This window comes from Cyrtonyx montezumae, unplaced genomic scaffold, assembly GCF_038088225.1.
Source record: "Cyrtonyx montezumae isolate F1298 unplaced genomic scaffold, pur_monq_1.0 scaffold_21, whole genome shotgun sequence".
Taxonomy (NCBI): domain Eukaryota; kingdom Metazoa; phylum Chordata; class Aves; order Galliformes; family Odontophoridae; genus Cyrtonyx; species Cyrtonyx montezumae.
Genome location: NW_027071948.1, coordinates 2,409,740 through 2,424,580, shown reverse-complemented (window position 1 = coordinate 2,424,580; position 14,841 = coordinate 2,409,740). Strand labels below are relative to the sequence as shown.

The following is a 14,841-nucleotide window of genomic DNA, read 5'->3' as shown; positions in this document are numbered from 1 at the left end:
CAAAAATTCTCCTTCTCCTGAGACTATGGGAAGGTACTGCGCTTTTTGTAGCTGTGGCTGTGCGTGCTCTTCCTGGTTCATTAGGGGTGGGGAAAAGCTTTTACTTCACACCACCAGATGCTCAGAGGGCCAAGCAATCATATGCCAGTGACTCAAATAAGGATAGGAGTAAGATGTAGTATAACACAACTTGATTTTCAGTGGATTTTGCAAGTTGATATGCAATTGATAATTAACGCAAGTTAAAGCACAGTGTGAACTTCAGACTATTTAATTCTGGCTTGTAGCTCCTAGAAAACTCAGAAACACTCAAGGATTTAGTTATCAGACATGCAATATACAGTAAGGCCATACATCCATGTGCTTTCCTGATTCTTTTCATTGTTCCTGACACTGGTTCAGCAGACAATTCCCACAGCTGATATAACTCCATACAGATACCATGAAACCAAGAGAAATAATACTGTCCAGGATCAGCCCTGATACCAAAACTGAGTGTAGTTGCAGTGGGCCCTGCAGGGACCCATACAGCTCCTCTACCCTCACTTCCCTGGGATGCAGGTAGCAGAAAACAGCTCCTCAACAAAATGACATCAAAATTGCACATAGGCACCAACAGATTGCCTGCAATCATGATTTGCTGCTGGATTTAAATTCCACACTGTCTTGTCTTATACAAAGACACACGCTTCCATCTCTGCTTTACGTTTAGATAGCTTGCTTTCTTGTGGCTATATTTATGTGCATAGCAAAGATAACATTTAAAATCCAACCTTGTTCTCAACTGAACTTGATGAATTCAGACACAAAGAGCTCTGAACAGATCCTTTTCCACACTGCATGAGATGACGCATAGGTCAAGGCAAAGGAGAACCAGATTTGAGACGAGTTCCTGTGGAAAATACCATACCTTGGCATTTGACTTGCTCTTCCTAGAGCTTGCTATATGGTTTTTTCAGTTTGATCCAAGCCAATGAAGCCAGAATAAGTTTCCCACACAGATACTATTGTTCCTTTGCTGTATTCTGTGGTTCCTTCCTGGAGATTCATCCATAGATCTCAAAGAGTAGGTCAAGCAGCACACGCTTCACTTAGTCCTTGCTCTATTCAGGCATCTACCTACCTGTGATCCTGTCACAAGGTGGAAGCAATCAGATAAATTTGGTATGAATAGATCCTTCTTGGTGGAACCTTTCTGTCAAAAGCTCGCATCCAATCTAGCTGCAAACAGGCTAAAAGGCCAAGAACCTGTGGCTTGGTGTTATTTTTTTTTCTTTTCCCAGAAAACACTCTCAAAAGGCCAACAGTTGTTCTTCTGAAACTGCAAGGCTGCTGGTTTGTACATCAGCCATGCAGGAGATCCCCTCCTCTTCCCTCACAGCACTGCTCCTCACAATTCTGACAGCCCGTGCCACCCAACTGCATGGAAACCCAGAGGCACTTACAGCCTTACATCAAGTGAAATTACCAGGGCTGAGTGCTGCAATATGTTCTTTACCACAGTAGGAATCAATCACTTGCTTTCCTCCAATTTTTGGGGATGTTGGTGCTTTCTGCCTTGGTCTTGACATGCCTTCATTCTTGCTGAAGTACTACAGTTGCGTACAAGCATCGTCAGATGATGGAACATTACAGTCAGAAAACTGACAAACACAGCAAGACTGAACCACTGGAGTCAGCAGTGACCTTTTAGAGACAACTCAATTGTCTGCCTTCAAAATCTTCGGGGTTTTTCTGAAGCTAATCTTACCTGTCTCTGAGGTAGTGACATTTCATCTGCTGACTCCTTTCTCGCTCGGCCCCATACACAATACACGTCGATGCTGCCTGGCCTCATGCTGTTGCCTGATCTGGGTCTGCACCTATTGACAGAACAAATGCCCACTTCACTTATCAATAAGCAGTAGTTCTTATCTCCTCACCATCAGTTTGGTGGCTTTATTAAGCAGCAGCTACAGGATTAACCGGACAGTATTTGACTCAAACTAGATGCTTTGGAAACCAGTAATTCTTACAGTCTACAGTTTCCTAGGCAAGCTGAGGGTCTGTAGCCTGTAGATTCTGACAATCCACGTGACCTGTGTTCAAAATTACAAGGTCATAGGAGGCAACATGGTCTTCACAGTTGCCTGAGCACGTATTTCACGCTATGCTTTCTCCTTTGCACGAAGTAGGAAGGCATAGCAGGAACAGCACTGCCTAAAACAGGCTAAAAAATGAAGCTGTCAGCTGAGATGTGCCAAAATACCTTGGAGTTCAGAGTTTGCTGCTGCCATTTTCATGTCAGAGAGAAACTCTGCAAGGAACTGTACCGGAGTTCAAGCCAAATGGTCTCTAATGCTCAAGTTCCTCAGCCTTGAATGAAAGGGTTAGTCTTGTATGACTGTCTCCAAAAAAAAAAACAAACAACCAAAAAAATGAGCCTTGATTCTGAGTACAGAGCCACAGTGCATCAAAAGTCCTGGAGAGGATGGATTTCTTCTTTGGAGTCACTGGAGCTACTGGTTTGCTGACTGTTTTGGGGAGAAAAAACAAAACCTTCTCAAACATAACCATTTCTTGAAAGTTCAGTGGCTTTACAGGTGCTGCTTGGACTCAGCATCATCAGTAATGCCAGGTTTCCTGACACTGGCCAAAGCAGCAAACTACATATTTCCACAAGAGGTTATTCACAAGGAATCTATGTAATTTCTTGAACAACTAATGATAGAGCGCGGTAGAAGTTGCCTTGATAGCTCTCTCACATAAGCTCCTTTGGTCCCATGATAGATAACTCCATCGTTAAGCAGAGGATTCACACTGTTACACAGCATTGGGCTGTAACTATCTGCCAGACTTCATTACAGAGCCCTCTGATGACAGCTACAGATGGGTTATCTCACATGTGGTGGCATGACTTCGTGTACCAGGGAGCCCAAGCAGAGCAGCATCTCTGGAGGGCTGCAGGACACACAGAGAAGCAGACAGGGCACGTGGCAAGCCCAGTGTCACATGGACATCAATCTGTTGACTCCTTTCTTGCTCAGCAGGATATCATATGACATATAACAACATCCAAATACTAGGGAAGAAAATGCTTACAGAACAGTAACTCAGCTGCAGTTGGAAACTAGAAGACAAAATTGTCACACGCTCCTTTCAGTTCTGCAGGACTAACTTTAGTACAAAGCCCTGAGCTGGGCTAAGTGGAACTGGCAGCCCTAGCAGCTCCCAGAGCTTGGGGTACTTGCTGTGCTTGTTCAGTGCCTGCCCTCTTTTGGCACGTGGGGAGCATTACTGCCCTGCAGATCTGTGACAGTCCAACTGGGGCTGTAGCAGCATTTACGTGGGCCACAGATGGGTTTTTAGGCTATTTTTCTCACCTGGATCCTACCTTTGAGCAGCGCACACACAGCAGAGCTCTGCTTTAGCCTGCAAAATGAGTCACCTCTCTGGGTTGCCTACAGCCCAGCTTCCAAAAGCAGCGACTCCTGGAAAAAGTAGGAACAGGGGCTGTAATGTAACAGTGACATTTCATAAATGGAAACTTTATGAAACCAGACACAGGCAAAAAAAAAAAACAAACCTCACACTCCTTGACATTACCAAACTGTGCCTGTGCTCCCCAGCTCATCACCGGGCACAGTGCATTATCAGAAAGTGGGATCTTTCTAAAGTCTCTCATGGAAAACTTGAGTCACTTTTGATACACTTCCAGGTCAGAGGTAACGTGATAATGATGAGAAAGCACACGATAGGTGAGATCTGCAGTAGCCACAACAACAGGCAGCTGTGACACATTTTAGGAGAAAAAAAAAAAGAAAACAGACAAAAGAAGATTGTTTTTCCTCCTGTTTTCTGTAGCAGAATCATGACCCAACCTCTACCTCTGTAGGGGAGGCATTTCAAACAAACATGCTGTCTCCATGAGCTGTAAGTCATGGTTAGTGTAGCTAAATATCATGCAGTTGAATCATTAAGAGAAAAAGTGGCTTTATCTTCACTTGAAAATACAAAACTCTAGGCATTCTAGCCTGTTCTGCAGGTGGTTCTTAGGACAACCAACAGGCCAAATTTTAAGACAATATTCATGCAGAAAGTTTTGCTAGTATTTAAATGTCTTCCCAAACCAGGGCTCCGTGGCAAATAAAACACATTTACCTTACAAACCTTCTAGCTTCTCCAACTGCTCTGCCAAACAGTTCACATGAAAGCCGTGGTTTGCACAAGAAGCTAACTGGCATCTTTATCATTAGAGAGGTCTGTAAAAAAGAACTGACACTGCATTACATCAGGGGGAAAAAAAGTAGCAGCATAGCCTTATTATCAGCTCAGGGGAGTAGCACAACTCCACGTGCATCTCTGAAAAAAGGGGAAGTCTGACAGTTGAAAAACAGGAACTCACTTTGTGACACAGGCTCCTGTCTCTAAGAAGGGAAAGTTCCACTTCTGGCACGTAAGACGACACAGATGTGGGCAGAAAGCAGCACCAAGGTGCTCAGGATGCTTTACCTATTATTAATCAGGGGATTTACAGCTTGCTTGTCCCACAGTTTTCACTGTGGAATGAGAAACCTGAACAGAATTTTGAGAGAAGAGCAACAAGACCAAACACAATCTTGTTTCAAATATTATGCTGGGTACAGAAGCCCTACAGCACTACAGCCAGAACAGATGGGCTCAAATGTGTTCAGCTACATGGCATGCTAGGTTTTCTCCTTTCAGTTTTCCTCACTGATGAGCAAACACAGGTCATGCTCAGCTGCCCTAGCTTGGCTATGCACTTCCAGGGTCATCAGCAAGTCCTTCTCCAGACAGAATGAATCACCCAGGTCCTAGTTAGCAGGAAATCTGATCAAAGAGGTTATGGGAGGACACGAGAAACCAGTGCACTTGAGCATGTCCCTGCTAAGCCACAGGTCTGACCATCTGGCAATCCTATTTTTTACAAGTATTATACTTGAAACAGGTATATCCCAAAGCCATTCTTGCAGCTGAGATCACTGTAATCAGATCTAAACTACATATTTTATGGTTTTTTTTTTTAACTCTAGGAACCTACTGAAATGCCAACACACACCTGATGCTCCAGCCCAGATCCAGTCAATCACACAGGATAAAACATTGGCTCCCCCCTGTGCTCTCCAGTCACACAAGTGCTCCCAGCCACTGCCATGGTTTATTTGACAAAATCACTACTGTACTTCGTATATAATACAAATGTTTACATACATTGTATATGCACTTCAAAATAGGAAGCCATTAAATACATCATATGTATAACATATAACAAAACATATGTTTAAAAACATGACTCTCAACCAACAGTTGTATTCTTGAATACATTTCCTTCTGCATACTTTGGCATATGCTTTACTACTGTGTATATAGAATACCTATTATACCTAACAAGTTAGCTACTAAGGAGTATTTGAAGTGAAAAATACACTGGAATTACATACATTAAGTTCACTTAAACTTTTACACTGAGGTATTCAAACTGCAACAAAAGCTATCCACAATAACATTTCAGTTTTCTCTCAGGCTTTACATTTTCAATGTGCTATCTTAAACTCGCTCCCCAAAACGTTCTGATTAACTTGAAGAAAAAAAACCAAACACTACAGAAGTGAAATTCATGTCATACAACATGCAGGCAAACAACCAGGCATGCTTCAACTGCACACAGGCCAGGTGAAGAGCACTTTTATCAGTTCTGAATGGAGGTTCCACTGCCAGGACATTCAAGGTGAACACACATATGAACACTCAAAGCATAGTTCATGCATCTACCCACTGTTACATGACATCCATGCATCTTTGCTACAGTGCAACCCTTGAAGGCCCATATAGATAGCACTTCTTATCCAGAAGTGAACAACTAGGGAGTTCAACTAGGGAGTTACTATCATTAAGTTATCATTCACCAGTAGAAGTTTTACATGTCCGTCTACTAAATCTAAGATATAAAAAGGTTTTCCCCAAATCCAAACTACTGTCTGGAACCAAGCTTGCTCCTGGGTTTCTCCCTGCATCCACATCACTTCAAAGTCAGCAACCAAATCCCACAGAAGTGGTTTAAACTAAACTATTTTACTGCAGACAAGTCCAAGCTTCCCTGAAGCAATCTTGCTGGGGACAGCCACACCGGGGTATTCAGCACAACATAACATCCACCAAGAGGAAACAAAAAGCATGCTGTCTGCCCAGAGTTTACAGACAAAACATGAGTTATACACAGCAACTTCCAACGTCTACAGCACAGACAAGTTATACCCTGCCTTTCCTCCTACTTTGAACTACAGTTTCCATTAATAACATTCTAAAAGAAGATACCACTCCCTTTGCCTTCTGGCAGCAAATACACAGATTCTACTTTTGAAACACATGAGGATCTCTATAGATCTTCAGAACACTTGGAGATCAGGAGCTATTTGAAGTCATGAATAATTTGTTGGTCTATGGGGGTACTGCTCAATATTTAACATGACATTTTCTCAACTGGTCTGCCTTGAAGACAAGCAGAAAAGAAAGAAGTGGCACTAAAGAGCCACTTCTCATCAGTCGCTTAAAAACCACCACCAGAAATAGCAGCTATGACAACTGTCTCTAGAGGCACAAATAACATACTGCTCATTTTGAGTGAGAAACAAAAAAGCTGAAAAAAATGGAAGCACAAAGGAGGCTGGCTAGGTTCATTTGTGGAGACTCACCATCTAAAAGGAGGAGAACTCCATTGGGAGTTGGCCTGAAACACTCAAAACAGCTGCACTGCAAAGAGATGAGCTCTGCTTAGCATCTCAAATTTGCAGGACAAGATAGAAGTCTAGTTAAAAAAGCAGGTCTTCTGATTTTCCATTTGTCAATCTGCTCAACAATTAGTTCTTACTGCTTCATAAAGACTTCCTGCTTTCTGAAGCCAACTGGCTTCCATTACACATATAATTGGTTAGAAGTGCACAAAGGACTGTATAAACTCAGGCTTGGCACCAGAGATGCAGCACAAAGGAGCTAAGGAAGAAGAATCACAGTTCACTAAGAGCAGCTACAATGCCTGAGGGCCACTCAAGGAGACCCAAAGGAACTGAAATACAATTAAACAGTTAACACACAGCCACACATATAGCCACTGAAAGTTCTGTCACATTCTTTGTTACAATTGACTGGCTCAAAAATGCAGGATGCAGTGAAGTGATGTGGAGTCAGTTCTTTATGAGACTGGAATTGGAGTCAACTTGTTCTTCCTGGATAGGAATTCGAAAGCTCCTTTCTGAAAGACAGAAAACAGACTTCTGTATAAAGCAGAAGGGGAAGGAAAACCAAAGTCATGGACTTCCCTGGTTTCATGGATGCATAGACACCTATGGGAGACATTTGGGTCAGTGGTGCCCTTCTCCAGCCTGTCCTAGCAAAGAACAAGCATAGGAAACAAGGGGAATACACTTCACCATTACTCCATGAATAAAATGTGAGGCAATAGCCAGGTTACTACTGAATTACAAATACTGAGGTCAGTTCTTCTCAGTCAAGCCTTTCCCATGTTTGCAAGTCACATGAAGAAAGTTCACTTTCACATAGGCAAAATAATTTACAGTCTACTCCTTAAAAAAAAAAATCACCTTAATTTCATAGGATCTCTCACTCTTTCAAATAGAATTCCATGCATAGATTAATTTTTCTTTTCTTTTTTTTTTTTTTTTGCAGGGACTACAGGGGAAGGAAGATTGGAGATCAAAGTCAGAGAGAAAGAGGAATACAAACCAAATCAAACAGTTAATGGTGTAAGAGCTCCAAGGAATCACATCAAAAGCTGTACAGGAATAATTTCACACCATTTCCACCAGCACACTATAAACTGAACCCTTCTGCACAACAACAAAGGAATCTCTGCTTTGTAACACCACCAACTTGAGGCAATATGTCCTCCAGCACATCAGGACTAAGAAGATGATTAAACACTGGCATTGACTGCAGATGGTGCTGTCCTACTCAGCCAAGTAGATTTAATTATGATGGAAATGATCAAAATTCAAGTAAGGGACCCTAATTATTCTCTTTCCTATATATTTTCCTCCCTAAAGAGTAACTCACTTTCATGGTCATTCCTACAAGGCCTCTTCTTGGTCTCTCTTTTGGCTGCTTGGATAATCAACATGAAAATGGATATTCCAGACACCACAAGGAGTATCAGACAAATCAGGATAAGTGATAGAGACCCTGGAAAAAACAATATAAAAGATATTAACGAAAACTTATGATTTTTGATGGAATTTCCATAGCTTTCTATCTTCAAAAAGAAGGAACCTGGAACTTCAGATCTAATATAAGCAATCAGCTAGAGGGACAGTAAACCTGAACCACAAAGCTCCTAAGTCCCACATATCAAGAAAACTAGCAGATAGCCTGGAACCCCATGCAGGCCTTCCTTAGAGACTGTGTAAAATACAGATAAGTGTTCCAAGAAAGACCAATTTCTGATGAAATCAGCCTCAAGTGAAAATTCTCAGTCAGCTCTCAGAGTGACTAGGCTTGGTTATTCTCTCCTTACCCCAGTTAGTGTTTGTGGGGCCGTTCGTATCCGGGCAAACAACAATAGGGTTCACACTGGGTTTGGAAGGTGAAGGCACTGCAGTCGGTGTATTATTCCTGTAGTAGTTGGTGGAAAGGTGCAAAGTAGGTGTTGCATTTTGAGAGGTAGCTGGCTGTGTCACATTGTCACTGCAAACAGCATTATCTGATTTTGTCCCTCCTCGAAGAGTCTTTTTCCCAATAGCACTGCAGCTAGGAGATGTAAAATACATTACTTAGTTCTACAAGTAGTTACAGGAATGACTTTATAAGCTACCTCCATAGAACAAGCAAATGAAAAATTGTGAACTTCGTTTTATCAACACAAACTCGGGCTTCACCTTTTCCAGGTTCTACAGATATGTGAATAAGAATTAAATCAATCAAAAGTTATTACTGGAAAAAAAATTCTGCTTTACCTACCATCTGTGCACATAGCAGCCTCCAAGCACAGCTGCATTTGTTAAGGCAACTTTTTGCTACAGACACCTCTAGACCTTAAAAAGGGGCTGCATATATTGTTGCTCCAAGTGAAAAGAGGAAGGGCAGAAGATGGATGGATGCATAGACAGCCCAAGGCTCCTAGGTCATCAGCACCATGGTTTTACTAAATCTTCTGCTGGCTTATTATACAGATCATGACTTGAGCATTAATTGCTACAGAGTAAACCCAAACACTGTTCTGAATATGTTGGGATGAGTGATACATACTTGGTCCAAGGCTGGCAGCTTTCATTCCCTCCTGTGGAATAAAACCCTTCAGGACACAGTAAGCATACTGAAAGAAAGAAAAAAGCAAAATTTGAGTTCAGTCAGCAATGTAACCATATAGAAGCTCTGTGGTAGTTACACAAACAGCTTTCAGAAGGGATCCAACAAAACCCACAGCTTACAAAATCAATAATCTACCCTGGGACAGAATACAACATGCTCAGAGGTTCATTTTAGTCTGCAACTTGCACGGATTTCTGTTTTCTCTGCAGGCTAATTATGGATATTAACGGGCAGAGCATTACAATCTCTGACAGCTCAAATTACAGAGCAGCAGTTCACACAACTGCCCTGATACAACACTTGCTTTGAGATACCAATCAAACGGATGACAACAGCTTTTGTACTAGAAATTGCAATACCAGAAGTGGAGGCAGGAGCTGGAGAGTCTCACACGTCCCTAACTTACCACTTCCCAGTGTATATCTGACATCTGGCATGTAACCTGGAATGCACTTGCAAATTCTGTCAGAGGTCTTCTCACACTTCTTCACTTCCATGCTTCCCTTCTCTAGGAGCAGCAGAGTCAAGGAGAAAATAGAAAGCATCAATTAATCACTACTCAGGGCCTACCAATTGTGTGTAGAAACACTCTGCAGGCACTGCAGAGGACAAAGCCCTGCAGCAATTCTTGAGGTATCAGCTTTCAGGCAGTATAAACCCACTTCCCTCCAAAGGCTCTGTCACCAGTATCATTTCAATATCCGATTCTCCTGGTTGACAACCCAAGAAGTTTTTGGACTTGGGTCTTCTCAGGAGACAGGCTGTATGTCATCAGCTGATGAGGGGCTTAAAAAGATGGGCAAGCTTATGATGGCTGACACCCTCCCAAATTCATATCCAGAACTGACCACAGTACTACTGACTTACTAGTGTTGCAGACTGTACAACTCGTGCAGAAGTTATGATTGTGCTCAGTGCTAAAGTAATCATCTTGGCAGGGGGCACAAACTGTGTCTGTTGTTGCTGTGCAGCGGCTTCTCATTCTTTCACCTAAAATACAGGCAACACAGAAGGAGGAACTGATCGTTATAAGAAGGAAATCCTCTTTGTTATCATGTACTAGAACAAACTGTCCAGGAAGTCAAAGAGTTTCACTTACAACTCTGGCTGAAACATTCAGCAGATTTACACAAACCAGAATCCCTATAATAGTTATTCTATAGCATCATTGTAAATTAAGCAGTGAAAGCAGGCTAGTAGTGGCCTGGCAACTTGTGGAAACTTGAAAGCTCAGATGAGACTCCCAAAGCATTTCACTTCTTCACATGGTTTAGCTATCAGAGTTTGCAGTCAATGTCAGTTGGAGAAAGTAGAGGAAAAAAAGCATCTTCTCTCTTATCTGTGTGTAATATTGTAGCTTTGTGCAACAGATCCTGCCCTCCCTTGTGAGGTATTTCATGCAATTCAACACAAAGCTGGCATTCTTAAAGCCCATTAGGTGTGAATGAACAGGGCTGTACTTGGATTTTTATCTGCACTGCCATCCATCACAATCAGATTTGTTAATAGCTCCATTTCATACACGAGGACTGAACAAGATGGAAGGCAGGTATTTCTTATGACTCCATAGAGGGTATGTGCATTACACACTGCATTTAGAACCAAGCTCTGAACACCTGCACCCACAGATACAGATCTGTATCACACCAAGCACATTCATAGGTCAGATTTATGCACTGGGGTGCCAAGGTTAGTGAGCAAAACCACTTGCTTCAAATGAAACAGCAGGTTAACAGCCAAATTCAGTCAAAGAATCAAATTCCTCTGTCTCAGTAGCTTCCCTTCACACAGTGCAGGCAGGAGGAACCATGAACAGCTTTTAAGGAGTCTTAGATATATAGAATTTTCTATATCTGCATACAAGCATTTCCTCAAACTGAGCCCAAACCCACTCAGATTACAGTAGTTTCAGGAATAATGCAGTAACACTACTGCCTCAAGTTCTAGGTTTCATATTGAACACAAACTTACTGCAACTGGCACCCCTGAAGACAACACCATGTTCAGTTTCTACTGTAACATCACAGAGTATTGATCTCATGTAGCAGGCAATTGCAAAAAGAGAAAGTGCCAAAGTAGAATTTGCACACAGACTAACAGGAAAAAAAAAAGTTGGGTGCCTATCATCTATAGTTCTTCAATTGCTGTTTAATTTTTCTTTATCTTTTTCCTTACAAAACAGCAAGCCTTAAGTAGAATAAGCCTCACTACAGAAGAAAGCTTATAGAATATCCACAGCAAGAGAATAACTGAAGGGTTTCTGCCATTACTCAAGATTTCTGGGTTGAAATCCTTTTTCATAGGTAACAGTAACAACTCCTACCATCCTTTCTCAGATAACACTCTCACAGTGAAAAGGCATCAGACGGACACAGGAGAGGAACTGAGCCACAGAACTGAAGTGTAGCACCACTGGAGAAGGTTCATAAATTCAGGTAAGCTACAAAAGAACCTGCCAGCCTAAAACGATGAAAAATCCTCAAACCATTTTTTCTTTCACGTTATGTTTCCTAACTTGAGGACTTCCACTGAGATACTAACTAATTGATATTATATCAAACAAGTACAATAAACGTACAGTGAAGGTGACTTACCAGGAGCACAATCCTTGCAGCATTTTGCACCAAAGGGATATTCATGTTCTTTGCATTTCAATCCCAAGCAATAGGTAAAAGTGACTGCTAGCAGCAAGAATGAAACAGTGGAAGAATGCAAGTAAAAACCTGCAGCCACCATCGTGTAACCCTACTGTCCTAGAGTAGGAAACTCTACTCTGCCAGCAGCAAACTCTTGGAGGAGCTGATTGTAAACCAGTAGCAACCAGAACAAATTCTTATGTCAGCTGCTGGGAAATTCCCAGTATGTGTTCCACGCCCTCACATTTCTTCCCACCCCCTTGGCAAGCCCTATTTTTGTAGTTCGGAACTGTATTCAAAGGAAGACAGACATCATGATAAGTAGCATTATGAAATGACTATCACTTAACCCTAAAAGAGAGTGCCTCCAACCAGGTACACACCTGACCACCAACTGTTAAAGCACACAGTTTCAAAGTCAGGAGAACTAGAAGAGATATTCCTTAATGTTGTGAAGAGGAGAACTAAAGCAATATCGAGGCAACACCGGGTTCTGTATCAGAGCCACAGGTAAAATGAAACAGCCCACAGAGATTCACTCCTTAACAGGCAAGGAGCAAAGAGATTCTCCCCCCTCAGTGCCATGTAACAGCATTATCTGTCACTTCTATCCCTGCATAAAAACCAACATCGTTAGCACCTTTCTCTGCTTAGAAGAGTCATCTTCATAACATCCTCCAAACTTGCAAAGGCTGAGACCTACTTGTACAAGTCCAGATGAAAGCTGTAACGTCACATTCCCTGCACTGCCACCGAAGAGAGGTGCGTGTGCTCCTGACTCAGAAATAGAGACTGGTGTCACTTTTACCATTTGCTCCAACGGAAGGAAATTTTTCTGGTAGAGGTGCACTCTGTGAAAGCAAAGGATGCAGTATTTATGTACCAGCTACTTTTGATGCCTATTTTGTTCCACACAGCACAGGCATTGCAGTCTGCCCCTCACCTAAAGAAGTACACATAGTAGAGGTTAAGGTGCTCACACTAGGAATCCATAGGTTTCATCTTCCAGATTCATTACTGGAATTTTCCTAATACAGGACCCAAATTCAAAGGTCTTCTCATGCAGAGACTTCAACAACTCTTACACAAAGCCCAAGTAAATGAGATATCCTACAGTAATCGGATACTTTATTTTCATCAGATTGCCTAAAGTGGATCTGTTGTCCATTTACAGGTAAACATGAAAGATCTGACTGGAACAGACTTACACTTGGACTCCCAGTTAGCCTGCAGAACCTGAAAGGACCAAACAGCAATACCCTTGGCCTAGTTTAGCTGGAATGCTGCTTTTCATTTCTTCAATTTCTGTGAGACTGTTTAAGCACAGCAGGGAAGACAGAATACTAAGGCAAAAGGGTAGCTAGCTTTCTACTTCTCTTCTGTATTCTGGAAAACAATCACTACAGAAAAGAAGTTACATCTGAAAACCAATCCTTCAAAAATGAAGCGGAGCTGAGAGAGAAAGTAAAGCAGCTGAACTTCAACAACCTTCACACTCAATCTGCATGCACAAGATAACCAAATCTCCTTTTCATGCAGTATTGCACTCAGTGCCACTTAAGTGGCTTTACACCTCATGACTCAGTTATTCCCCCAGCAATATTGAGACTTCTTTTTCCAATAAGAAACTGAAAATGCAAGCTCATGATATTCAGAAGCAAGGTCTGGTTAAAAGTCTGCTATCTACATTTAAACTGAAAACTCCTAAAATGTTACATCAGCAATGAAGCACTCACATTCTTGTTAAGGATGCTTTAATACAAATGAAGTTCTCTGATGGGTTTCATTGAGAAACCTAAAACCAGCAACATTTCCAAACCACAAAGAAAAATACTCAATACAAAAAGATATATGTATATAAAGACTCTGAAACAAGCCATTTAACAAAAACAAACAACAAAAAAAGTAGGGAATACTGAAACAGAAAGACAGCAATACTTCTATTTACATTATATTAAGAGAATAAATTTAATCAAATATAACATCTTACTTGGATTTTTCAGGCAACCCTTCAGAAAGAGGGCTTTTACAGTAAAGATGAAACCAGCGTAAAAATATTTTATTTAGACAGTAGTGGGCATGACCTTTGTGTGGCACGAGACTGTCAGAGATTACCCAAAAACAGACTGATTAAAAAACTCCAAGTGCTGACTGCACTTTGCTCTATCAAACACAATTCAAAAGCAAAAAATGCCTTTCTCCCAGCCTTAACACTCATGAGTGCATCAGCATCACCAGTTTGCACAGAAACAAGTAACTACACTGCTCTAAACAAGTTTTAGTTCAGGAGGAATATACACCTAGGTGAAGCCCCTTGCTCTATGCAACCTCTGAAATCCACACAGGGAAAAAAAACAAAACCTGGCACCAGTTTGCTTTTTAAACAGAAGCAGAAGAGCTTCTCAAACACTTAAAGCAAGCTCTTTTCACAGCTCCTAAAGTTCTGTTATGGCAGGAGAACCTGGATTCAATTCTCAACAGTGCATAGCTAGGTTGAGATGCCTTGAAAAACATACTGGATTACCACAGATGAACGAGGAATCTCAGGAATATGGCTATCATCTTTTCTCCTGATTCATGAATAACCACAATGGTTACTGGAAATGGACTGAGAACAGCATCTGCTGGAACTAGTCAACAACAGTGTTCAACACTTGAAGTAAAATCCAGTAAGAACTGAATCTCAAGACACAAACAATGACAATAACCAAATAACTCACTGATACTGAGCACAGATATCATTAAATGTGTATTGACTACACCAGTCAGTGGAACAGTAAGAAAAGAACTGAACGTGAGTGGAAAAAACACACATAGCAAGAACAGCCCAGGCAGTAGCATCCTGATACAATTTACTGATTTTCTTAATTAAAATAAAAACCTA

The 14,841-nt window shown here is 41.5% G+C and overlaps 1 protein-coding gene across 1 annotated transcript; it reads right to left on the bottom strand.

Annotated features, from left to right (window-relative positions):
- Window positions 1–6,419: 6,419 nt before the first annotated feature.
- On the bottom strand, window positions 6,420–12,129 carry TNFRSF4 (TNF receptor superfamily member 4). The gene is made up of 7 exons (XM_065738016.1): window positions 11,916–12,129; window positions 10,189–10,311; window positions 9,728–9,829; window positions 9,259–9,325; window positions 8,528–8,760; window positions 8,071–8,196; window positions 6,420–7,249 (listed from the first exon to the last, which is right to left on the bottom strand). The coding sequence occupies exons 1-7, from the start codon at window positions 12,055–12,057 to the stop codon at window positions 7,182–7,184; spliced, it is 861 nt and encodes a 286-aa protein (XP_065594088.1). The 5' UTR covers window positions 12,058–12,129; the 3' UTR covers window positions 6,420–7,181.
- Window positions 12,130–14,841: the final 2,712 nt, after the last annotated feature.

Bases quoted from the DNA above. Each gene is read 5' to 3' on its own strand.
- TNFRSF4 (XM_065738016.1), bottom strand. From the start codon at position 12,057: ATGGTGGCTGCAGGTTTTTACTTGCATTCTTCCACTGTTTCATTCTTG. The intron at 9,830-10,188 runs GTAAGTCAGTAG...TGCTGCTCCTAG, and splicing joins TTGTACAGTCTGCAACACTA to AGAAGGGAAGCATGGAAGTG. The intron at 8,197-8,527 runs GTAAGGAGAGAA...TGTTTTTTCCAG, and splicing joins CCCCACAAACACTAACTGGG to GGTCTCTATCACTTATCCTG.